This window comes from Pseudopodoces humilis, chromosome 31, assembly GCF_049639895.1.
Source record: "Pseudopodoces humilis isolate 2021_Gansu_Grassland_sample_001 chromosome 31, ASM4963989v1, whole genome shotgun sequence".
Classification (NCBI taxonomy): domain Eukaryota; kingdom Metazoa; phylum Chordata; class Aves; order Passeriformes; family Paridae; genus Pseudopodoces; species Pseudopodoces humilis.
In genome coordinates, this window is record NC_142230.1 from 2,761,122 (window position 1) to 2,782,925 (window position 21,804).

Genomic DNA, 21,804 nt, shown 5'->3' on the forward strand with positions numbered 1-21,804 from the left:
GGGACGGGGGGGTTGATGCGGAACCCCCAAGGGCTGGGAAGGGCAAATCCAAGGGATGGCGGGGATGGAGTTGCGGCAGCCAAATGGAGCCCGAGGCTGCGAGAGGAACAGCCCTGCAGAGAGGAAGGAGGGGCACGAGGGGCTCCGGAGATTCCCCGGCAGCCCGTGGGGGTCCCCGGGGAGCAGAGACCCCCCTGCAGCCCTGCAGGAGCCCCCGGCCCAGCAGGAGATGCCCACAGGGGGCTGTGAGCCCGAGGGAAGCCCCCGCTGGCGCAGTTCCCGAGGGCGGATGGAGTTTCTCAGATGTCTTTCACTTCTCCCTTTGCAGATTTTCATGCAGAATAAATTCTCTTCGTTTCCCCAAGTCCCTTTAGCCCCTGCTGCTGCTCTGAGCCCTCCCTGCCCTTCTGCCAAGGCAGGAGCCTTTTGTTCTCCTGGCTGTGCAGGTGAGGAGGGCAGGGATGGAGCAGCTCTGGGGACACCTGCAATCCAGCCAGGCTCACTGCCCACAGCCCCAGCACAGCCCCAGGACAAAGCCCCTGCTCGACATTGCCCCACTTTCCCTCGGTGCCGGTGCCCACAGCCCGATCCCAAACGTTCTTCCCGGCAGCTCGCAAAGGGCTGCAGGTTCTGTTCCAGGAGGAGGGTCCCGCTCAGGCTCTTGAGCAGATCCCTGTGGGGTGACCTGGCTGGGGATGGGGGTCAGGGCCAGGTTTGGGGGGTCCCTGGGGCTCATTGCCAGGCCTGGCTGGGCTGGGGGTCTCAGCGATCCACGGGCGTCGCCACCAGGACCGGGGGGGGGCATCAGGTTCTGGGGGTCCACGTGTGCCATCAGCAGGGACCTCAGTGGTCCTGGGGGTCCAAGAGACTCAAGGTCATTCCCGGGGGGGGCGGGGGTTTGGGGGGTCCACAGACAACACCAGCAGGGGCCCAGGGCTCAGGGGGCTCAGGGGTCTCACTGCCAGGACCAAGGGGTTCATAGGGATCAGGAGCCCGACAGAGCTGAACAAACACCATTTCTACCGCTTTAACCAAAAAGCTGCATTTTGCTGCCGGTCCTGGGCTCCCCTGGCACTGGTGGGGAGCCAGGGCTGTACTGGGAGCACTGGGAGGGGGATTGCAGAGCCACAGGGCTACTGGGGACGGATCGAATGGGAAACACCTGGGTACACTGGGAGCAATGGAGAGGCACTGGGAGGAGAATCAGGGAGCCCCTGGGGGTACCTGGATGTGGAATGGGGCAGTGGGAAAGGGGTGGGGAAGCCCTTGGGGGGTCAGGGAGCGTGGGGAACCTCACGGGTGACCCCCCCACTTGTGCCCGCCTCCCCGTGAATGTTGGGCACCCCACAGCAGTGGGGAGGGGGACACTGACGTGGGTGGGGGGTCCCCCGCTGCCCCCCAGTTCCCCCAGAGGTGTCACAGCACGTCCCCGTCGATGTCACCGCGTTCCCGGGGTCGCCCGTGGGGTCGCCGCAGCTCCGCGTAGATCACCCGGGGGTCCTGGAGCGTGGGGGCGCGGGGGGAGCCTGCGAGAGCCCCCGGCTGTGGGCTCCGGGTGGGGGCGGCAGCGATGGGTGACATGTCCCGGTGTCCCAGCCCCGTGTCACCCCCTGGGCGCTGGGTGCTCACCACGCGGCTGTACAGCACCTCCCCCTCCTCCGGGGGGGCCGGGGGGGCCCTGCGGGGATCCAGGGGGTGTGAGGGAGCTTTGGGGGTGAAAGGGGAGGGGGTGGTTTGAGCCCCCCGCTCACCTCTCCTGCTGCTTCCTGGCAGCTGCAAAGGCAAGAGGGGAGGGGTAACTGAGGGCTCCCGGGGGTCCCTCAGGGGTCCTGCAACCCCACTGGACCCCACATTTCTCCCTGAGCATCCCTGATGCCCCCCAGGACCCCTGAACCACCCCAGTGCTCCGGACCCCCCGAGCCCCCTGAAGGCCACCCCTGGCCTCCAAAATCCCCCAGGATCACCGAAAGAAGCCCCCAAACCCCAGCGAGACCCCCCAACACCTCCCCAAATCCTTGAGAACGCGGAGCAAAGGTGCTGAGCGCTCAGCGCTGCCCAAATCAGGGGCTGTGGGTGCTGCCCCATCACCCCCACGTCCGAGGTGGCCTCGCAGCTCCCCAGGACCCCCGTTGTCCCCATTGTCACCCACCCACGTTGTTCCACCGGCGCCAGCCCGCAGCTACAGCCAGGAGCAGGAGCAGGAGGAGCAGGGACCCCCCAACCGCTGCGGCCACTGCCGGGGACAAAGGGGACACTTTGGGGCCACCCGGGGGTGCTGCACCCCCACAGCGACCCCGAGTGATGCCAGCCGTGCCCTGTCACCTCCGCTGTCACCTCCAGGGACAAACGCGGCTGTCCCGGAGCCCCAAAATGACCCCGAGTGACGTCACCGGTGTCCCCGTGTCCCCCCGCTGTCACCTCCAGGGACAAACGCGGCTGTCCCGGAGCCCCAGAGTGTCCCCGAGTGACGTCACCTGTGTCGCCGTGTCCCCCCGCTGTCACCTCCAGGAGCAGCTCGGGGCTGAGTGCCCGGAACACGCGGTGCCCGTCCTGTCCCAGCTGGTTGGTGGCCACGCACTGGTAGGTGCCCGAATGTGCCAGCCCGACGTGGGCGAGCTCCAGCAGGGGACCCCGGGCCACCTCCCGGCCGTGGCGCAGCCAGGTGAAGGTGACAGGGGCTGAGCCCACCTGCACCGAGCAGCGCAGCCTCACGGGCTCACCTGCGCGCACCTGCTGGCCCAGGGCACCGGGGCTGATGGTGGCATTGGCCACGGGCACTGCGGGGACACGCACGGGGCTGAGGCCAGCGGGAGGGGCGGGGGGCGCGGGGAGATGGGCACGGGGGGTGAGGGGGTGATGGGGGATGGCGTGGGTGGGGGTCCGCACCCAGGGAGAGGAGGGGGTGCGGACCCCCACCCACGACAGGGCAGGGGAGAGGGGACCAAGGAAAGGTTTCTGGGGAGGGATGGGGGGACCCAGGCAGGTCTGGGGGAGCCGGGATGGGATTCGGGGACACGGGGTGGGATCCGGGAACGGAGCAGGAGATCCGGGCGGGGATGGGGGAACCCGAGAAAGGAATCGGGAGGGGATGGGGACACCAAGTCAGGGCTGGGGGACACGGGGCGGGAAGGGGAGACCCGGGAATCACGTCAGCGAGGGCTGGGGGTCCGCAGACAGTGCTGGGGGTCCCCGGGCAGGGCAGGGGGGGCCGTGCAGGCTGTGGGGGCTCCCCGCGCCCATCCCCGCACTCACCGAGCACCGTGACGCGGAGCGGGGCGCTGCTCTTCCGCACGGCCCCCCCCTGGCTCTGCACCTCGCAGCTGTAATTCCCCGAGCCGGAGACCCCCAGGGCGGGCAGCAGCAGCTGCGGGGACCCCTGCGGGCCCCCCAGCTCCCGCCCGTCCCGGTAGAAGCGGTGCACGAGGGGGGTGAGGGGCCGCAGGGGGCTGCGGCTGCTGAGGCAGCTGAGCTTCAGGGGGGACCCCGCGATCAGCTCGGCCGGAGCCTCCAGCACCGGCACCGGGAAGAGCTCTGGCAAGGAGAGGGGAGGGGGATTTGTGAGCCCTGGGGAGGGGCTCTGGGGGTGTCGGGCTGGCGGCTGTGGGGTGCTCACCGTGCACTGTCACTGACACCGGCTCTGACTGCACCCACCATGAGGGCCAGGAACTCCACCGGGCCCAGCAGCGGTAGCGGCCGCTGTGCTGCAGCCTCAGCGGGGACAGGGACAGCTCGGATCCCGACAGGGTTTCCCCCAAATCCTTCACCTCGTGGTAGAACCGCACCCCGGTGACCGGGTCGTCCCACCTGCTCCGGCAGCGCAGTGTCACCGTGTCCCCCTCCAGCAGCGGCCCCGCCGGCACCTGCAGCACCAGCCGCTCTGGGGGACAGGAGGGTCCTGTCACAGCCGATGGCACCGGGACCCCCCAATGGGTCACAGCCAGCGCACCCGGGGTCCCCAATCCCAGCACGGGGGTCCCCTCGCTCTGCGATGCTCTGGGATGTCCCCAGAGCAGGGCACGGGCTCTGCTCACACCAGGGCTGACCCAGCTGCCCCCCCAGAGCTCTCGGGGTCCCCGCGGCTGCCGGGCTGGGGACACCCAAACCCCGCTCACCGTCTGAGACGGTCACGGGGGGGCTGCGCCCGGTGCCGGCTCTGTCACACTGGTAGGTGCCACTCGAGGTGACAGTGAAGCTCTCGGGTCCCTTCTGCCACCAGCGCCGCCCGTCCTTGTACCAGGTGGTGTCCCCGGCGGTCCCCGAGCCCCGGCAGGTCAGTGTCACCCGGTCCCACAGCACCGCCGGCCTCCAGGGGGGCTCCACGAGGAGCTGCGGGCTCGGGGCACCTGCGGGTGACAGGGGACAGCAGCGTGCCAGGGCCAGCGCGGGGCTGGGGACAGCGGCGCGGGGACACGGCATCCCCCGAGGACTCACCAGCGAGGCCGAGGCTCTGGGCTGCAAGGGACAAGGGACACGGCTGGCTGGCGGTGGCAGCGCGGGGACAGCGGCAGCGGGAGCCGGGCTCTGGGGCTGGCCCCGAGCTGGCCCCGTGGCGACACCGCTGGGGCACCGAGCCCTCGGCGACGGGGACAGCGCGGCCAGCCCGGGCCCAGGCAGGACATGGGGACACCGGGGACCTCCCGGCCATGGGGACAGCGCGGACACCCCGTGCTGCCACAGGGTGTCCCTGTGTCCCTGTCCCCTTGTCCCTGTGTCCCCGTGTCCCCGTGTCCCTGTGTCCCTGTGTCCCTGTGTCCCCGTGTCCCCCTGTCCCTGTGTCCCTGTGTCCCCGTGTCCCTGTGTCCCCGTGTCCCTGTGTCCCCCTGTCCCTGTGTCCCCGTGTCCCTGTGTCCCTGTGTCCCTGTGTCCCTGTGTCCCCGTGTCCCTGTGTCCCCGTGTCCCCCTGTCCCTGTGTCCCTGTGTCCCCCTGTCCCTGTGTCCCCGTGTCCCTGTGTCCCTGTGTCCCCACAGCTGCCCCAGCCCCAAGGTGCCAAACCCCTCATTCCTGTCCCTCCTCTCCTCTCCTCTCCTCTCCTCTCCTCTCCTCTCCTCTCCTCTCCTCTCCTCTCCTCTCCTCTCCTCTCCTGTCCCCTCTCCTGTCCCCACGGCCACCCCACGGCCCCGCTCACCTCTTGCTCTGCCTCTGCTGCCCTTGGCGACCTCAGGGGACCCCGCAGCCCCCCTGGGCCCCCTCCCCACCGCTCTCTGCCCCACCCCGGCCCATCCCCGGCCCACTCACCCCACAGGAGCAGCGCCACCCTCGCGGCCATGCCGCTGTCCCCGGCCACCCGGGCTGCCTGTCACTCGCTGCCACGGCCACCTGTTCCCTGCCTGGCGGCTCCTGGGCCGAAGAGGAAGGAAGCGCGGTCAGCTCTCGTCCCCACGTGGGGCTGGGGCAGGGTGGGGACAGGGTGGGGACAATGTGCACACACATTGGGGGACAAGCTGGGGACATTACAGGACAGCCTGGGGACGTGGTGGGGGTGGCGTTCCCAGGAGTGGGGGGCTCAGGGCATGGGGGGAAGCGAGGACCGGGGACCAGGGCAATTGGGGTCTCGGTGCCTGGGGCATTCAGGGATGGGGGTCCTGTGGTCCCCAGGGATTTTGGGTGATGGGATGTGAGTTGCAGGCTTGGGGCTGCAGGGGGAAAAGGGAAGCCTCGGGAATTGGGGTTGTGCGGGAAGGAGCAGCCCCCGGGACGGGATCAAGGCCATGGAGGTCCTGGGCAACGGGAGTGCCGGGATGGGGGTCCCCAGGGAGGAGAGACCAAGGGAATGGGGCTCCCATGGTTGGGGTCCCGGGGCAATGGGGGCTGGGGGGGCGCGGGGCTCTCAGCTCCTTCCCTGCCTGCCTCAGATTTTGGGGTGACCCGGAGCCCTGCCCAGCCCCCACCGTGCCTTCATGGCCAGGGGACCCCCAGAATTGTCCTGAGAGGCTCTGGGGCTCTGCCCCACCCAGCCCTGGCCTTTCTCCCTGGCTGTCCCTCAGCTCCATGGGATTGTTCCCTGCCTGCTCAGCAGCCCCCCAGCCCCTAAGGAAAGCTTTTCATGGCCCATATTTAGGAACTCTCCCCGTTTTTCTCATTCCCACCCTGAAACTTCGCTTACTTCCCATGGATCCTGCTCCCACAAGGAGAGGAAACTCTGTCCATGCTCGGAACAGCGCCCAGGAATCTCCAGAAATGCCCGTGTGTCCCTCAGGTTTGGATTGCCTGGTAAATCCCCTGCACCCTGCCCTGAATTCCCGTGCCTGGGCACTCCCTGCTCCTGCTGGGACTCCCCTGCTCCCCAGATCCCCGTGTGCAGCCCCTGCTCGACATTGCCCCACTTTTCCCTCGGTGCCGGTGCCCACAGCCCGATCCCAAACGTTCTTCCCGGCAGCTCGCAAAGGGCTGCAGGTTCTGTTCCAGGAGGAGGGTCCCGCTCAGGCTCTGGAGCAGATCCCTGGGGGCTTTGCAGCACTTGGGGGGCTCTCTCAGCCCCTCGGCCACACGGACAAAACGCTCAAGGGCTGCATTTCCGCGCTGCTTCCCTCGCAGCTGCCCCTGCAGGGGGGTTTGCAGCCAGCCCCGCTCTGCAAACCATCCCAGCCCCGGCAGAGCCTCTGCTCGGGCTCGCTTTGCCTTTGCGCTTCTCGCAGGCTGAGCAAACCACAAAGCATTCCCCCGCAGAATTGTCACCTCTGCAGCAGCGCTAAAGCTGCGAGAAGCAAAGCCAAGGGGGCGGGGGGCAGCCTCAGGTGCTGGCCCAGGGCCCATCCCTGTGCAGTGGGGCTGGGGCACGGCTGAGCCCCACACTTGGATTTACAGTGGTCCCCAGGATGTGCCACCCCTGGACCCTTCTGGAACCTCCATCCCCAGGACCACCCCCGGCCAGGATGTGTCACCCCCAGGACAGGACCCCCCCCAGGATTTGTCACCCCCTGACACGGAGCTGCCAGGACAGGACCCTCCTGGTTTTCCTCCATAGGGCAGAACCCGCCCCCCTTTCCCATCCGACTCTCAGCACAAACCTCTTCCTTTTTGTCCAGGAAAAACAAAAGTGGAAGTGTCGGAGGGCACAGCCCGACACCTCCATCCCCCAAAGCCTCCCCACGCCCCTTCCCCCCTTCCCAGGGTTCTCTCAAGCCCTTTCCTGCTCAGGTGCTCCTGGGCACCGATGAGCCAGGAACTGGGATGGGGAGTTTACAAAAGTAAGGAAAATAAGAGCAAATAGAAATAAAGAGAGGAGAAAGTCCCAGACCCGGAGCACACCCTGCAGCACCCTGGTGCTGTCCCCAGACCACCAACACTATGGAGGTTCTGCTTTTGTCAGCCTCACCCCGAAATCTGAGGCAGCCGGGGATGGAGCTGCGACCCCCGTGTCTACCCAGGCACTGCCCACCCCGAGACCCCCATTCCCCCGGGACCCCAGCCCTGGCATCTCATTCTCTCTCCTGGGGACCCCCATCCCCGGATGTCGGTTTCCCACAGCCCAGCACTTCCCTCCCCTTAATCCCATCCCATGGGCTCCCCAGGACGCCCCATTTCCGGGACCTGCTTCAAATCCCCAAATCCCTGCAGCCCAAATTCCCCTGGGACCCCCATCCGTGATCCTCTCCACCCATGGGGACCCCGATTCCTCAGGATCCCCGGGAGCCTCCCTGGAAATCCCTCCTAAGCTCCCCACATCCCTGGAGCCCCCGAGCCCTGCGACCCCCATGTCCCAGCGAGCCCCTCCAGGTCCCCAACTGTGTCCCCAACCCTGTCTCCACCCTGCCCCCACCCTGTCCCAGCCCCACGTGGGGACGAGAGCTGACCGCGCTTCCTTCCTCTTCGGCCCAGGAGCCGCCAGGCAGGGCACAGGTGGCCGTGGCAGCGAGTGACAGGCAGCCCGGGTGGCCGGGGACAGCGGCATGGCCGCGAGGGTGGCGCTGCTCCTGTGGGGTGAGTGGGCCGGGGATGGGCCGGGGTGGGGCAGAGAGCGGTGGGGAGGGGGCCCAGGGGGGCTGCGGGGTCCCCTGAGGTCGCCAAGTGCAGCAGAGGCAGAGCAAGAGGTGAGCGGGGCCGTGGGGTGGCCGTGGGGACAGGAGAGGGGACAGGAGAGGAGAGGAGGGACAGGAATGAGGGGTTTGGCACCTTGGGGCTGGGGCAGCTGTGGGGACACAGGGACACAGGGACATGGGGACACAGGGACACAGGGACACAGGGACACGGGGACACAGGGACACAGGGACACAGGGACATGGGGACACAGGGACACAGGGACACAGGGACACGGGGACACAGGGACACAGGGACAAGGGGACAAGGGGACAGGGACACAGGGATGTGGCCGTGGCGCTGGCGGGGGTGAGCTGTGGCAGCACGGGGTGTCCGCGCTGTCCCCATGGCCGGGAGGTCCCCGGTGTCCCCATGTCCTGCCTGGGCCCGGGCTGGCCGCGCTGTCCCCGTCGCCGAGGGCTCGGTGCCCCAGCGGTGTCGCCACGGGGCCAGCTCGGGGCCAGCCCCAGAGCCCGGCTCCCGCTGCCGCTGTCCCCGCGCTGCCACCGCCAGCCAGCCGTGTCCCTTGTCCCTTGCAGCCCAGAGCCTCGGCCTCGCTGGTGAGTCCTCGGGGGATGCCGTGTCCCCGCGCCGCTGTCCCCAGCCCCGCGCTGGCCCTGGCACGCTGCTGTCCCCTGTCACCCGCAGGTGCCCCGAGCCCGCAGCTCCTCGTGGAGCCCCCCTGGAGGCCGGCGGTGCTGTGGGACCGGGTGACACTGACCTGCCGGGGCTCGGGGACCGCCGGGGACACCACCTGGTACAAGGACGGGCGGCGCTGGTGGCAGAAGGGACCCGAGAGCTTCACTGTCACCTCGAGTGGCACCTACCAGTGTGACAGAGCCGGCACCGGGCGCAGCCCCCCCGTGACCGTCTCAGACGGTGAGCGGGGTTTGGGTGTCCCCAGCCCGGCAGCCGCGGGGACCCCGAGAGCTCTGGGGGGGCAGCTGGGTCAGCCCTGGTGTGAGCAGAGCCCGTACCCTGCTCTGGGGACATCCCAGAGCATCGCAGAGCGAGGGGACCCCCGTGCTGGGATTGGGGACCCCGGGTGCGCTGGCTGTGACCCATTTGGGGGGTCCCGGTGCCATCGGCTGTGACAGGACCCTCCTGTCCCCCAGAGCTCCTGGTGCTGCAGGTGCCGGCGGGGCCGCTGCTGGAGGGGGACACGGTGACACTGCGCTGCCGGAGCCGGTGGGACAAAACGGTCACCGGGGTGCGGTTCTACCACGAGGTGAAGTATTTGGGGAAAACCCTGTCGGGATCCGAGCTGTCCCTGTCCCCGCTGAGGCTGCAGCACAGCGGCCGCTACCGCTGCCAGACCCGGTGGAGTTCCTGGTCCTCATGGTGGGTGCAGTCAGAGCCGGTGTCAGTGACAGTGCACGGTGAGCACCCCACAGCCGCCAGCCCGACACCCCCAGAGCCCCTCCCCAGGGCTCACAAATCCCCCTCCCCTCTCCTTGCCAGAGCTCTTCCCGGTGCCGGTGCTGGAGGCTCCGGCCGAGCTGATCGCGGGGTCCCCCCTGAAGCTCAGCTGCCTCAGCAGCCGCAGCCCCCTGCGGCCCCTCACCCCCCTCGTGCACCGCTTCTACCGGGACGGGCGGGAGCTGGGGGGCCCGCAGGGGTCCCCGCAGCTGCTGCTGCCCGCCCTGGGGGTCTCCGGCTCGGGGAATTACAGCTGCGAGGTGCAGAGCCAGGGGGGGGCCGTGCGGAAGAGCAGCGCCCCGCTCCGCGTCACGGTGCTCGGTGAGTGCGGGGATGGGCGCGGGGAGCCCCCACAGCCTGCACGGCTCCCCCTGCCCTGCCCGGGGACCCCCAGCACTGTCTGCGGACCCCCAGCCCTCGCTGACGTGATTCCCGGGTCTCCCCTTCCCGCCCCGTGTCCCCCAGCCCTGACTTGGTGTCCCCATCCCCTCCCGATTCCTTTCTCGGGTTCCCCCATCCCCGCCCGGATCTCCTGCTCCGTTCCCGGATCCCACCCCGTGTCCCCGAATCCCATCCCGGCTCCCCCAGTCCTGCCTGGGTCCTCCCATCCCTCCCCAGAAACCTTTCCTTGGTCCCCTCTCCCCTGCCCTGTCGTGGGTGGGGGTGCGGACCCCCTCCTCTCTCTGGGTGCGGACCCCCACCCACGCCATCCCCCATCACCCCCTCACCCCCCGTGCCCATCTCCCCGCGCCCCCCGCCCCTCCCGCTGGCCTCAGCCCCGTGCGTGTCCCCGCAGTGCCCGTGGCCAATGCCACCATCAGCCCCGGTGCCCTGGGCCAGCAGGTGCGCGCAGGTGAGCCCGTGAGGCTGCGCTGCTCGGTGCAGGTGGGCTCAGCCCCTGTCACCTTCACCTGGCTGCGCCACGGCCGGGAGGTGGCCCGGGGTCCCCTGCTGGAGCTCGCCCACGTCGGGCTGGCACATTCGGGCACCTACCAGTGCGTGGCCACCAACCAGCTGGGACAGGACGGGCACCGCGTGTTCCGGGCACTCAGCCCCGAGCTGCTCCTGGAGGTGACAGCGGGGGGACACGGCGACACAGGTGACGTCACTCGGGGACACTCTGGGGCTCCGGGACAGCCGCGTTTGTCCCTGGAGGTGACAGCGGGGGGACACGGGGACACCGGTGGGTTCCTGGGGGCTCCGAGAGCCCTGGCTCCAGCCCTGCTCTGTCCCTGGCAGCGACACGAGTGGAGCGGGGCACGGGAGGGGAACTCGTGATGTCGCTGGGGGTGCAGAAGCTCGGGCTGAGCCCGCTTTGTCCCCTCTGTTTCCTACAGTGGCTGCAGCGCTCGGGGGCTCCCTGTTGTTTCTGCTCCTGCTCACGACTGTCATCGTGGCCTTTCTCCGCACGGGTGGGTGACCGTGGGGGTCCTGCAGAGTGGGGGGGAGGCCCCCAGAGAAGGGTGGCCACAGGGCAGCAGCCACAGCCCCCGAGTGGAGAGGGGCCGAGCCCCCGCTGGCCTCGGCTCAGCGGCCTGGGCTGGCCGGGGAGGGGCTGGGGGCTCGTGCCGGGATCTTGGGGGCTCTCTCAGGGATCTTGGGGGCTCTCTCAGGGATCTTGGGGGCTCTCTCAGGGATCTTGGGGGCTGTCTCAGGGATCTTGGGGGCTCTCTCAGGGATCTTGGGGGCTCGTGCCGGGATCTTGGGGGCTCGTGCCGGGATCTTGGGGGCTCTCTCAGGGATCTTGGGGGCTCTTCGGGGATCTTGGGGGCTGTCTCAGGGATCTTGGGGGCTCTCTCAGGGATCTTGGGGGCTCTCTCAGGGATCTTGGGGGCTCTCTCAGGGATCTTGGGGGCTCTCTGAGGGATCTTGGGGGCTCTCTCAGGGATCTTGGGGGCTCGTGCCGGGATCTTGGGGGCTCTCTCAGGGATCTTGGGGGCTGTCTCAGGGATCTTGGGGGCTCTCTCAGGGATCTTGGGGGCTCTCTCAGGGATCTTGGGGGCTCTCTCAGGGCTTTTGGGGGCAATTCGGAGGCTCCCCCTCCCCACCAGGCTCGGGGTTCCGGGGGCTCAGGGTGCCGGGGGAAGTGCGGTGCTTCAGGGCCTTTCCGGGGGCATGCGGGATCCCGGGGGCACCCGGGGGGTTGGAGGGATCGGGATTGCCCAGGGGGGCTGGGGAGCCCTGGGAGCCCAAAGTCACCGCTGCAGTTTTCCTTTGCAGGTGCCGGGAAGCAGCAGCCAAGGTGAGCGCGGGCTCCGCCCACGCCGAACCCCCTGCCCGACCCCCCAGCACCCCCAGCCCCCTGCTCACATCCCCTGATCCCCACAGGGCCCCCCCGGCCGAGGATCCTCAGGCCACCTACTCGGAGCTGCTGGGGCCGCACGGGCAGCCCTGGGAGCTCAGCAACATCTACGAGACTCTGCAGCAAAAACTGTGACTCTTCGTGCCTGGAGGAATTTTTATTCTTTATTCTCAATAAAAAAAAAATAAATAAACTCAATATTCTCAACAAATTAATTAATGAAATTGATTGATTAAATAAAAAAATAAATAAATGTTAAAGTGAATAAATAAACATTGATTAAAATAAATAAAAATAAAAAAATTAAATAAAAAAATAAAATAAATGAAGCAGCAAATACATAAATACATAAATAAAACTCAATCCTCAAGACATAAATAAGTAAAAATTAAAATATAAATAAATAAATGGAAAATAAAAGTTATAAATAAATAAATCTCAATTCACAATAAATAAATTAAATTAAATTAAATTAAATTAAATTAAGTAAAATGAAATGAACTAAAATGAAATGAACTAAAATAAAATAAAAATTTAAAAAATAAAATACTAAAATAAAATAAAATAAATCTCAATTCTCAATAGAACATTTATAACTCATTCCCACTCGGGCTCTGAGCTGTTAATAACATATTTATATAGATATATAGATCGGGAAAAGGAGGCAAAGAAAGAACCCCGCGGCTCCCGGGGCCGGGGCTGCTCCGACAGCCGAGCCCGTCCCAACAGAGCGGAGCAGCTCCAAGGCAGCGCAGGCAGCGATGGAAAAGCGGCTCCTCCCCAAAGCCCCGCTGAGGAAACTTGTCCCGCTCACCCTGCGGCCGCTGAAATGCGCTGGGGCAGGAGCCTCGGCAGCAGCTGGAAGGGCAGAGGCGAGCAGAGCCCGGATCGAGATGGACAAAACACTCCCGGGGAGAGACTTCTCCAGGCTGAAGCTGCTCAGGTCAAAGCAATTTCTTACTTGGGGAGAGGGAGCGACAGAGGCGGATCCAGCGGCAGCCCCGGGCACGCGTGGGCAGGGACAGAGAGACAGGAGAGGGGAGAGCTGAAGAGCCAGGGGAGAGAGGTTAAAGAGAGAGGGGAGAAGAGGAGGAAGAGAGCGGGGAGAGCAAGGGAGGCTGAGGAGAGAGGGAGAAGAGAGCCTCGAGAGAGCTGCGGGAGAGAAGCTGCAGAGAGGGGGGAGAGAGAAGAGAGGAGAGGTCCAAGAGAGCTCGGAGAACAAGAGCAGAGCGAGACAGAGCACGAGAGAGCCAAGTTCTTGTTACAACTCATGATATCCTTTTCTATCGGGAATATTCGAATTCCCGATCACTACGAGACACAGCCACTAAAGAATTTCCATACAGCCCATAGGAACTGCTACGTCACCATCCGGAGTTACATTTCAAACTCTAAAAGCTTTCCAAATTCTTCTCTTGCTGCTCGACCTTTGGATTCTCTCTCAGCAGGAGGACATGGTTTCATCAACAGGGATTCTCCTTCAGCTGCCTAAGCTGTTGTTCTTCGGATATTTATAACTGGCACTCAGCATCCCGTCACTCAAAGCCAGCTCTCATTTCTATTTCTCTTATAGATACATATCATATTGTTGGCTTTTTGCAAATATTAAAATGAATGTTATGTGTATAAGAATGGAAATTCTTGTTGTATTAATATAGTTTTCTTTATTTCTGTTACTGATGAAGCTTAGAAATAGTGGTATAATACACATATGTTAAGCTATGACATAGCATTAAAACAAAAACTACTTTTGTCTGTATAACCCAAAGACTGAAAAAGATGGTCAGAGACCCTTTCTTTTTCCTTCTGTGAACTATCTTATCCAGATGAAGACAGCAGTGACCAGAGCTCTGGGGGTGGAATTTATTGCATTTCTGGTATCAGGGAATATAAATCTCGATGGCACCAAGAAGATTGATCTATTGGGAAGGGGGCAAGAGAAAACTAAACAGAACACCACCAAAGATCCTAAGAAGAATGTTTGAATATGTATGAGAATTTATGGATATGTAGTAGGATTCTGTTTTTAAGGGCCAATCCTTTGTCAGTGAGGTGAGCTCTCTCGGCTGAATGCAGAGACACCTGGCCATATCTGTATACTTATTTTTTTCTCCTAATTGCCTTTTTTATTCAACTTTTAAATTCTATAAAAATTAAGTGAACCTCGTTTTTCACAATTTCCATCCTAGGCTTCATATTTTCAGAATCTTTTGCCAAACACTCACATTCGTAAGGTTTCCCCGTTCCATCCTCCCCAACAGCCCGAGTGGAGAAACAAAAGGTGAGAGGAGCTGGGCAGCTGCAGCGGGAGCCGCGCGGTGCCCGGAGGCTGCTCTGCCCAGCAAAGGCTCCCCCGAGGGAGGGGAGCCTGGAAAACCTCCCTGAGCTTCCCTCTGACAACAACGAGCTTCATATGTTTTTATATCGAATTTAAAAGTTCAATGAAAAGACAATTAGGAGATGAAAATAAAGTGTTCAGGTACGGCCGGGTGTCTCTGCATTCAGCCAAGAGAGCTCACCTCACTGACAAAGGATTGTCCCTTAAAAACACAACTTTACTGCATATTCATCAATTCCCATCCACGATTCAAACATTCACGTGAAGTTCTGGATGTTTCTTTGTTTAGCTTTTGACTCGCCCCCTTCCCAATAAATCAATCACCATGGCTGCACAGAGTTTCACATTCCCTGATAACAGAAATGTTAATTAATAATAAATCCCTCCCCCGGAGCTCTGGTCACTGCTGTCCTCATCTGGATAAAAGAATTTAAGAATGGAGGGGGGTCTCTGACCATCTTTTTCAGTCTTTGGCTTATAGAAACAAAAGCAGTTTTTGTTTTAATGCTGTGCCATAGCTCAACATATCTATATATTATACCACTATTTCTAAGTTTCAGCAATAACAGAAACAAAAGGAACTATATTAATAAACCGAAGTTTTCTGCCCTCATACCTATAACATTCATCTTAATGTTTGCCAAAAGCCAAGAAGGCAATGTGTACCTGAGAGAGCTCTCCCAGGTGAGCTCCTTTTTCTGTCTCAGCACAAGTGCAGAGGAAGAATCCAGGAGAGTGTTGGGTTGCAGGGCAGGACGTGTCCTGCACCCTGCAGGGTGGGAGGCGGCCAGAGCAGCTCGGGAACGGAGCCTGAGGCAGGGAGGAGCTCCCCAAGCCCTCCCTGAAGGCCGGGCCCATGGAAGTGGCCCCAGGGATGGGCCCTGGGCCAGCACCTGAGGCTGCCCCCCGCCCCCTTGGCTTTGCTTCTCGCAGCTTTAGCGCTGCTGCAGAGGTGACAATTCTGCGGGGGAATGCTTTGTGGTTTGCTCAGCCTGCGAGAAGCGCAAAGGCAAAGCGAGCCCGAGCAGAGGCTCTGCCGGGGCTGGGATGGTTTGCAGAGCGGGGCTGGCTGCAAACCCCCCTGCAGGGGCAGCTGCGAGGGAAGCAGCGCGGAAATGCAGCCCTTGAGCGTTTTGTCCGTGTGGCCGAGGGGCTGAGAGAGCCCCCCAAGTGCTGCAAAGCCCCCAGGGATCTGCTCCAGAGCCTGAGCGGGACCCTCCTCCTGGAACAGAACCTGCAGCCCTTTGCGAGCTGCCGGGAAGAACGTTTGGGATCGGGCTGTGGGCACCGGCACCGAGGGAAAAGTGGGGCAATGTCGAGCAGGGGCTGCACACGGGGATCTGGGGAGCAGGAGAGTCCCAGCAGGAGCAGGGAGTGCCCAGGCACGGGAATTCAGGGCAGGGTGCAGGAGATTTACCAGGCAATCCAAACCTGAGGGACACACGGGCATTTCTGGAGATTCCTGGGCGCTGTTCCGAGCATGGACAGAGTTTCCTCTCCTTGTGGGAGCAGGATCCATGGGAAGTAAGCGAAGTTTCAGGGTGGGAATGAGAAAAACGGGGAGAGTTCCTAAATATGGGCCATGAAAAGCTTTCCTTAGGGGCTGGGGGGCTGCTGAGCAGGCAGGGAACAATCCCATGGAGCTGAGGGACAGCCAGGGAGAAAGGCCAGGGCTGGGTGGGGCAGAGCCCCAGAGCCTCTCAGGACAATTCTGGGGGTCCCCTGGCCATGAAGGCACGGTGGGGGCTGGGCAGGGCTCCGGGTCACCCCAAAATCTGAGGCAGGCAGGGAAGGAGCTGAGAGCCCCGCGCCCCCCCAGCCCCCATTGCCCCGGGACCCCAACCATGGGAGCCCCATTCCCTTGGTCTCTCCTCCCTGGGGACCCCCATCCCGGCACTCCCGTTGCCCAGGACCTCCATGGCCTTGATCCCGTCCCGGGGGCTGCTCCTTCCCGCACAACCCCAATTCCCGAGGCTTCCCTTTTCCCCCTGCAGCCCCAAGCCTGCAACTCACATCCCATCACCCAAAATCCCTGGGGACCACAGGACCCCCATCCCTGAATGCCCCAGGCACCGAGACCCCAATTGCCCTGGTCCCCGGTCCTCGCTTCCCCCCATGCCCTGAGCCCCCCACTCCTGGGAACGCCACCCCCACCACGTCCCCAGGCTGTCCTGTAATGTCCCCAGCTTGTCCCCCGATGTGTGTGCACATTGTCCCCACCCTGTCCCCACCCTGCCCCAGCCCCACGTGGGGACGAGAGCTGACCGCGCTTCCTTCCTCTTCGGCCCAGGAGCCGCCAGGCAGGGCACAGGTGGCCGTGGCAGCGAGTGACAGGCAGCCCGGGTGGCCGGGGACAGCGGCATGGCCGCGAGGGTGGCGCTGCTCCTGTGGGGTGAGTGGGCCGGGGATGGGCCGGGGTGGGGCAGAGAGCGGTGGGGAGGGGGCCCAGGGGGGCTGCGGGGTCCCCTGAGGTCGCCAAGTGCAGCAGAGGCAGAGCAAGAGGTGAGCGGGGCCGTGGGGTGGCCGTGGGGACAGGAGAGGGGACAGGACAGGAGGGACAGGAATGAGGGGTTTGGCACCTTGGGGCTGGGGCAGCTGTGGGGACAGGGACATGGGGACACAGGGACAAGGGGACAGGGACACAGGGACACCCTGTGGCAGCACGGGGTGTCCGCGCTGTCCCCATGGCCGGGGGGTCCCCGGTGTCCCCATGTCCTGCCTGGGCCCGGGCTGGCCGCGCTGTCCCCGTCGCCGAGGGCTCGGTGCCCCAGCGGTGTCGCCACGGGGCCAGCTCGGGGCCAGCCCCAGAGCCCGGCTCCCGCTGCCGCTGTCCCCGCGCTGCCACCGCCAGCCAGCCGTGTCCCTTGTCCCTTGCAGCCCAGAGCCTCGGCCTCGCTGGTGAGTCCTCGGGGGATGCCGTGTCCCCGCGCCGCTGTCCCCAGCCCCGCGCTGGCCCTGGCACGCTGCTGTCCCCTGTCACCCGCAGGTGCCCCGAGCCCGCAGCTCCTCGTGGAGCCCCCCTGGAGGCCGGCGGTGCTGTGGGACCGGGTGACACTGACCTGCCGGGGCTCGGGGACCGCCGGGGACACCACCTGGTACAAGGACGGGCGGCGATGGCGACAGAAGGGACCCGAGAGCTTCACTGTCACCTCGAGTGGCACCTACCAGTGTGACAGAGCCGGCACCGGGTGCAGCCCCCCCGTGACCGTCTCAGACGGTGAGCGGGGTTTGGGTGTCCCCAGCCCGGCAGCCGCGGGGACCCCGAGAGCTCTGGGGGGGCAGCTGGGTCAGTCCTGGTGTGAGCAGAGCCCGTGCCCTGCTCTGGGGACATCCCAGAGCATCCCAGAGCGAGGGGACCCCCGTGCTGGGATTGGGGACCCCGGGTGCGCTGGCTGTGACCCATTGGGGGGTCCCGGTGCCATCGGCTGTGACAGGACCCTCCTGTCCCCCAGAGCTCCTGGTGCTGCAGGTGCCGGCGTGGCCGCTGGTGGAGGGGGACACGGTGACACTGCGCTGCCGGAGCAGGTGGGACGACCCGGTCACCGGGGTGTGGTTCTACCACGAGGAGAAGGATTTGGGGAAAACCCTGTCGGGATCCGAGCTGTCCCTGTCCCCGCTGAGGCTGCAGCACAGCGGCCGCTACCGCTGCCAGACCCGGTGGATTTTCTGGTCCTCGTGGTCCCCAGAGTGGGAACAGTCGGATCCGGTGTCAGTGACAGTGCACGGTGAGCACCCCACAGCCGCCAGCCCGACACCCCCAGAGCCCCTCCCCAGGGCTCACAAATCCCCCTCCCCTCTCCTTGCCAGAGCTCTTCCCGGTGCCGGTGCTGGAGGCTCCGGCCGAGCTGATCGCGGGGTCCCCCCTGAAGCTCAGCTGCCTCAGCAGCCGCAGCCCCCTGCGGCCCCTCACCCCCCTCGTGCACCGCTTCTACCGGGACGGGCGGGAGCTGGGGGGCCCGCAGGGGTCCCCGCAGCTGCTGCTGCCCGCCCTGGGGGTCTCCGGCTCGGGGAATTACAGCTGCGAGGTGCAGAGCCAGGGGGGGGCCGTGCGGAAGAGCAGCGCCCCGCTCCGCGTCACGGTGCTCGGTGAGTGCGGGGATGGGCGCGGGGAGCCCCCACAGCCTGCACGGCTCCCCCTGCCCTGCCCGGGGACCCCCAGCACTGTCTGCGGACCCCCAGCCCTCGCTGACGTGATTCCCGGGTCTCCCCTTCCCTTCCCGGGTCCCCCAGCCCTGACTTGGTGTCCCCATCCCCTCCCGATTCCTTTCTCGGGTTCCCCCATCCCCGCCCGGATCTCCTGCTCCGTTCCCGGATCCCACCCCGTGTCCCCGAATCCCATCCCGGCTCCCCCAGACCTGCCTGGGTCCCCCCATCCCTCCCCAGAAACCTTTCCTTGGTCCCCTCTCCCCTGCCCTGTCGTGGGTGGGGGTCCGCACCCCCTCCTCTCTCTGGGTGCGGACCCCCACCCACCCCATCCCCCATCACCCCCTCACCCCCCGTGCCCATCTCCCCGCGCCCCCCGCCCCTCCCGCTGGCCTCAGCCCCGTGCGTGTCCCCGCAGTGCCCGTGGCCAATGCCACCATCAGCCCCGGTGCCCTGGGCCAGCAGGTGCGCGCAGGTGAGCCCGTGAGGCTGCGCTGCTCGGTGCAGGTGGGCTCAGCCCCTGTCACCTTCACCTGGCTGCGCCACGGCCGGGAGGTGGCCCGGGGTCCCCTGCTGGAGCTCGCCCACGTCGGGCTGGCACATTCGGGCACCTACCAGTGCGTGGCCACCAACCAGTTGGGACAGGACGGGCACCGCGTGTTCCGGGCACTCAGCCCCGAGCTGCTCCTGGAGGTGACAGCGGGGGGACACGGCGACACAGGTGACGTCACTCGGGGACACTCTGGGGCTCCGGGACAGCCGCGTTTGTCCCTGGAGGTGACAGCGGAGGTGACAGGGCACGGCTGGCATCACTCGGGGTCGCTGTGGGGGTGCAGCACCCCCGGGTGGCCCCAAAGTGTCCCCTTTGTCCCCGGCAGTGGCCGCAGCGGTTGGGGGGTCCCTGCTCCTCCTGCTCCTGCTCCTGGCTGTAGCTGCGGGCTGGCGCCGGTGGAACAACGTGGGTGGGTGACAATGGGGACAACGGGGGTCCTGGGGAGCTGCGAGGCCACCTCGGACGTGGGGGTGATGGGGCAGCACCCACAGCCCCTGATTTGGGCAGCGCTGAGCGCTCAGCACCTTTGCTCCGCGTTCTCAAGGATTTGGGGAGGTGTTGGGGGGTCTCGCTGGGGTTTGGGGGCTTCTTTCGGTGATCCTGGGGGATTTTGGAGGCCAGGGGTGGCCTTCAGGGGGCTCGGGGGGTCCGGAGCACTGGGGTGGTTCAGGAGTCCTGGGGGGCATCAGGGATGCTCAGGGAGAAATGTGGGGTCCAGTGGGGTTGCAGGACCCCTGAGGGACCCCCGGGAGCCCTCAGTTACCCCTCCCCTCTTGCCTTTGCAGCTGCCAGGAAGCAGCAGGAGAGGTGAGCGGGGGGCTCAAACCACCCCCTCCCCTTTCACCCCCAAAGCTCCCTCACACCCCCTGGATCCCCGCAGGGCCCCCCCGGCCCCCCCGGAGGAGGGGGAGGTGCTGTACAGCCGCGTGGTGAGCACCCAGCGCCCAGGGGGTGACACGGGGCTGGGACACCGGGACATGTCACCCATCGCTGCCGCCCCCACCCGGAGCCCACAGCCGGGGGCTCTCGCAGGCTCCCCCCGCGCCCCCACGCTCCAGGACCCCCGGGTGATCTACGCGGAGCTGCGGCGACCCCACGGGCGACCCCGGGAACGCGGTGACATCGACGGGGACGTGCTGTGACACCTCTGGGGGAACTGGGGGGCAGCGGGGGACCCCCCACCCACGTCAGTGTCCCCCTCCCCACTGCTGTGGGGTGCCCAACATTCACGGGGAGGCGGGCACAAGTGGGGGGGTCACCCGTGAGGTTCCCCACGCTCCCTGACCCCCCAAGGGCTTCCCCACCCCTTTCCCACTGCCCCATTCCACATCCAGGTACCCCCAGGGGCTCCCTGATTCTCCTCCCAGTGCCTCTCCATTGCTCCCAGTGTACCCAGGTGTTTCCCATTCGATCCGTCCCCAGTAGCCCTGTGGCTCTGCAATCCCCCTCCCAGTGCTCCCAGTACAGCCCTGGCTCCCCACCAGTGCCAGGGGAGCCCAGGACCGGCAGCAAAATGCAGCTTTTTGGTTAAAGCGGTAGAAATGGTGTTTGTTCAGCTCTGTCGGGCTCCTGATCCCTAAGAACCCCTTGGTCCTGGCAGTGAGACCCCTGAGCCCCCTGAGCCCTGGGCCCCTGCTGGTGTTGTCTGTGGACCCCCCAAACCCCCGCCCCCCCCGGGAATGACCTTGAGTCTCTTGGACCCCCAGGACCACTGAGGTCCCTGCTGATGGCACACGTGGACCCCCAGAACCTGATGCCCCCCCCCGGTCCTGGTGGCGACGCCCGTGGATCGCTGAGACCCCCAGCCCAGCCAGGCCTGGCAATGAGCCCCAGGGACCCCCCAAACCTGGCCCTGACCCCCATCCCCAACCAGGTGCTGACGTCACGCAAGTGACGTCACCACACAGCCCCGCTGCAAACAGCGCCCCCTTCCGGTTCCCAGGGAAACAGCGCCCCCGTTTCTATGGCAACTCATACCCGCACCCAGAGCATCCCAGCATCCCATTTCCGTGGTCCCCCGTTTTTGTGTCAGCAACCGCCTGTCCCCATTCCCTCAGCCCCCCAGGAACAGCATCCTTCCGTTCCCATGGCAACACCCCCTTCCCGTTCCCATGCCTACATCCCCCCCATTGCCATGGTAACAGCCCCCCAAGCCCATGGCAGCCATAAGCCCCGTCCCCATGCCCACCCACTCCCCATTGCCATGGTAACAGCCCCTCGGTTTCCATGGCAACACCCCCTACCTCCCATGACAACAGCCCCGTTCCCATGGCAACACCCCCAATTCCCACGCCCATGGCGCATGCGCCGCACTCTCCCCGCCTCTCCGACTACATTACCCATCAGCCCTCGCGCCCCGTGCGCGCTAACGGCGCTCGGCAGCTCCTTGGACTCCATTTCCCTTCGCACCCCGCGGCGCTGGCGATGGGGGGTGTGTCCCTACGGCGGCCGGGGCGGGTCCGGTCTCGTGACGCGCGCCGTGCGCGGAGGCCAAGATGGCGGACGAGGAGGGCGAAGCGCGGCCGGGGGCGCGGAACGGGGCCGGGGAGGGACCCCCGGGCGGGCCCCGCGTCGTCCGCATCGTCAAGTCCGAGTCTGGTTATGGCTTTAACGTCCGCGGGCAAGTGAGCGAAGGCGGGCAGCTGCGCAGCATCAACGGCGAGCTGTACGCGCCGCTGCAGCACGTCAGCGCCGTGCTGGGCGGAGGGGCCGCCGACCGCGCCGGGGTGCGCAAGGGGGACCGCATCCTGGAGGTGTGAGTACGGGGGGGCCGCCCACCCACAGCCCCCCGGCACCCGGCCCCGGGAACGCGCCCCACACCCACGGGCACAGCCGGGAGAGGGGGGAGCGGGGCGCTGAGGAGGCTCTGAGGGGGCTGAGGGTCTCTGAGGGGGCTGGGGGCGCTGAGGGGGCTCTGAGGGGGCTCTGGGTCTCTGAGGGGGCTGGGGGCGCTGAGGGGGCTCTGAGGGGGCTGGGGGCGCTGGGGGGGCTGGAGGTGCTGAGTGGGCTCTGTGGGGGCTGGAGGTGCTGAG

The 21,804-nt window shown here is 65.3% G+C and overlaps 4 protein-coding genes across 8 annotated transcripts in view; 3 read left to right on the plus strand and 1 right to left on the minus strand.

Moving 5' to 3' along the window:
• Nucleotides 1-1,048: 1,048 nt before the first annotated feature.
• Nucleotides 1,049-5,328, minus strand: LOC106628749 (Fc receptor-like protein 4). 2 transcript variants are annotated; one of them, XM_088068645.1, is made up of 9 exons: nt 5,237-5,328; nt 4,432-4,452; nt 4,113-4,343; nt 3,614-3,877; nt 3,253-3,531; nt 2,475-2,777; nt 2,150-2,233; nt 1,752-1,773; nt 1,049-1,678 (listed from the first exon to the last, which is right to left on the minus strand). In XM_088068645.1, exons 1-9 carry the CDS (start codon nt 5,265-5,267, stop codon nt 1,417-1,419), a joined length of 1,497 nt encoding a protein of 498 aa, XP_087924771.1. In that variant the 5' UTR covers nt 5,268-5,328; the 3' UTR covers nt 1,049-1,416. The 2 variants fall into 2 exon arrangements, with proteins under 2 accessions (XP_087924771.1, XP_087924772.1); XM_088068646.1 differs by lacking the exon at nt 2,150-2,233.
• Nucleotides 5,329-7,834: 2,506 nt separating this feature from the next.
• LOC102105593 (Fc receptor-like protein 3) lies at nt 7,835-11,881 on the plus strand. 2 transcript variants are annotated; one of them, XM_014261831.2, is made up of 9 exons: nt 7,835-7,921; nt 8,557-8,577; nt 8,666-8,896; nt 9,133-9,396; nt 9,479-9,757; nt 10,233-10,535; nt 10,774-10,848; nt 11,657-11,678; nt 11,765-11,881. In XM_014261831.2, the coding sequence occupies exons 1-9, from the start codon at nt 7,891-7,893 to the stop codon at nt 11,871-11,873; spliced, it is 1,335 nt and encodes a 444-aa protein (XP_014117306.2). In that variant the 5' UTR covers nt 7,835-7,890; the 3' UTR covers nt 11,874-11,881. The 2 variants fall into 2 exon arrangements, with proteins under 2 accessions (XP_014117306.2, XP_087924777.1); XM_088068651.1 differs by lacking the exons at nt 8,557-8,577; nt 8,666-8,896 and having other exon boundaries at nt 7,883-7,921.
• A 4,506-nt stretch (nt 11,882-16,387) lies between these two features.
• Nucleotides 16,388-20,282, plus strand: LOC148182404 (Fc receptor-like protein 3). Of its 3 annotated transcripts, XM_088068642.1 has the most exons (9): nt 16,388-16,468; nt 16,954-16,974; nt 17,063-17,293; nt 17,529-17,801; nt 17,884-18,162; nt 18,638-18,940; nt 19,098-19,181; nt 19,558-19,579; nt 19,653-20,282. In XM_088068642.1, the coding sequence occupies exons 1-9, from the start codon at nt 16,438-16,440 to the stop codon at nt 19,912-19,914; spliced, it is 1,506 nt and encodes a 501-aa protein (XP_087924768.1). In that variant the 5' UTR covers nt 16,388-16,437; the 3' UTR covers nt 19,915-20,282. The 3 variants fall into 3 exon arrangements, with proteins under 3 accessions (XP_087924768.1, XP_087924769.1, XP_087924770.1); XM_088068643.1 differs by lacking the exon at nt 19,098-19,181; XM_088068644.1 differs by lacking the exons at nt 16,954-16,974; nt 17,063-17,293 and having other exon boundaries at nt 16,394-16,468.
• A 977-nt stretch (nt 20,283-21,259) lies between these two features.
• The window catches only part of SNX27 (sorting nexin 27), a 40,767-nt gene continuing 40,222 nt past the window's right edge, over nt 21,260-21,804 (plus strand). Inside the window, exon 1 of the mRNA XM_088068472.1 lies at nt 21,260-21,527. Within this exon, the coding sequence (XP_087924598.1) occupies nt 21,268-21,527 (260 nt within the window). The 5' untranslated portion in view covers nt 21,260-21,267. The remainder of the gene's footprint in view (nt 21,528-21,804) is intronic.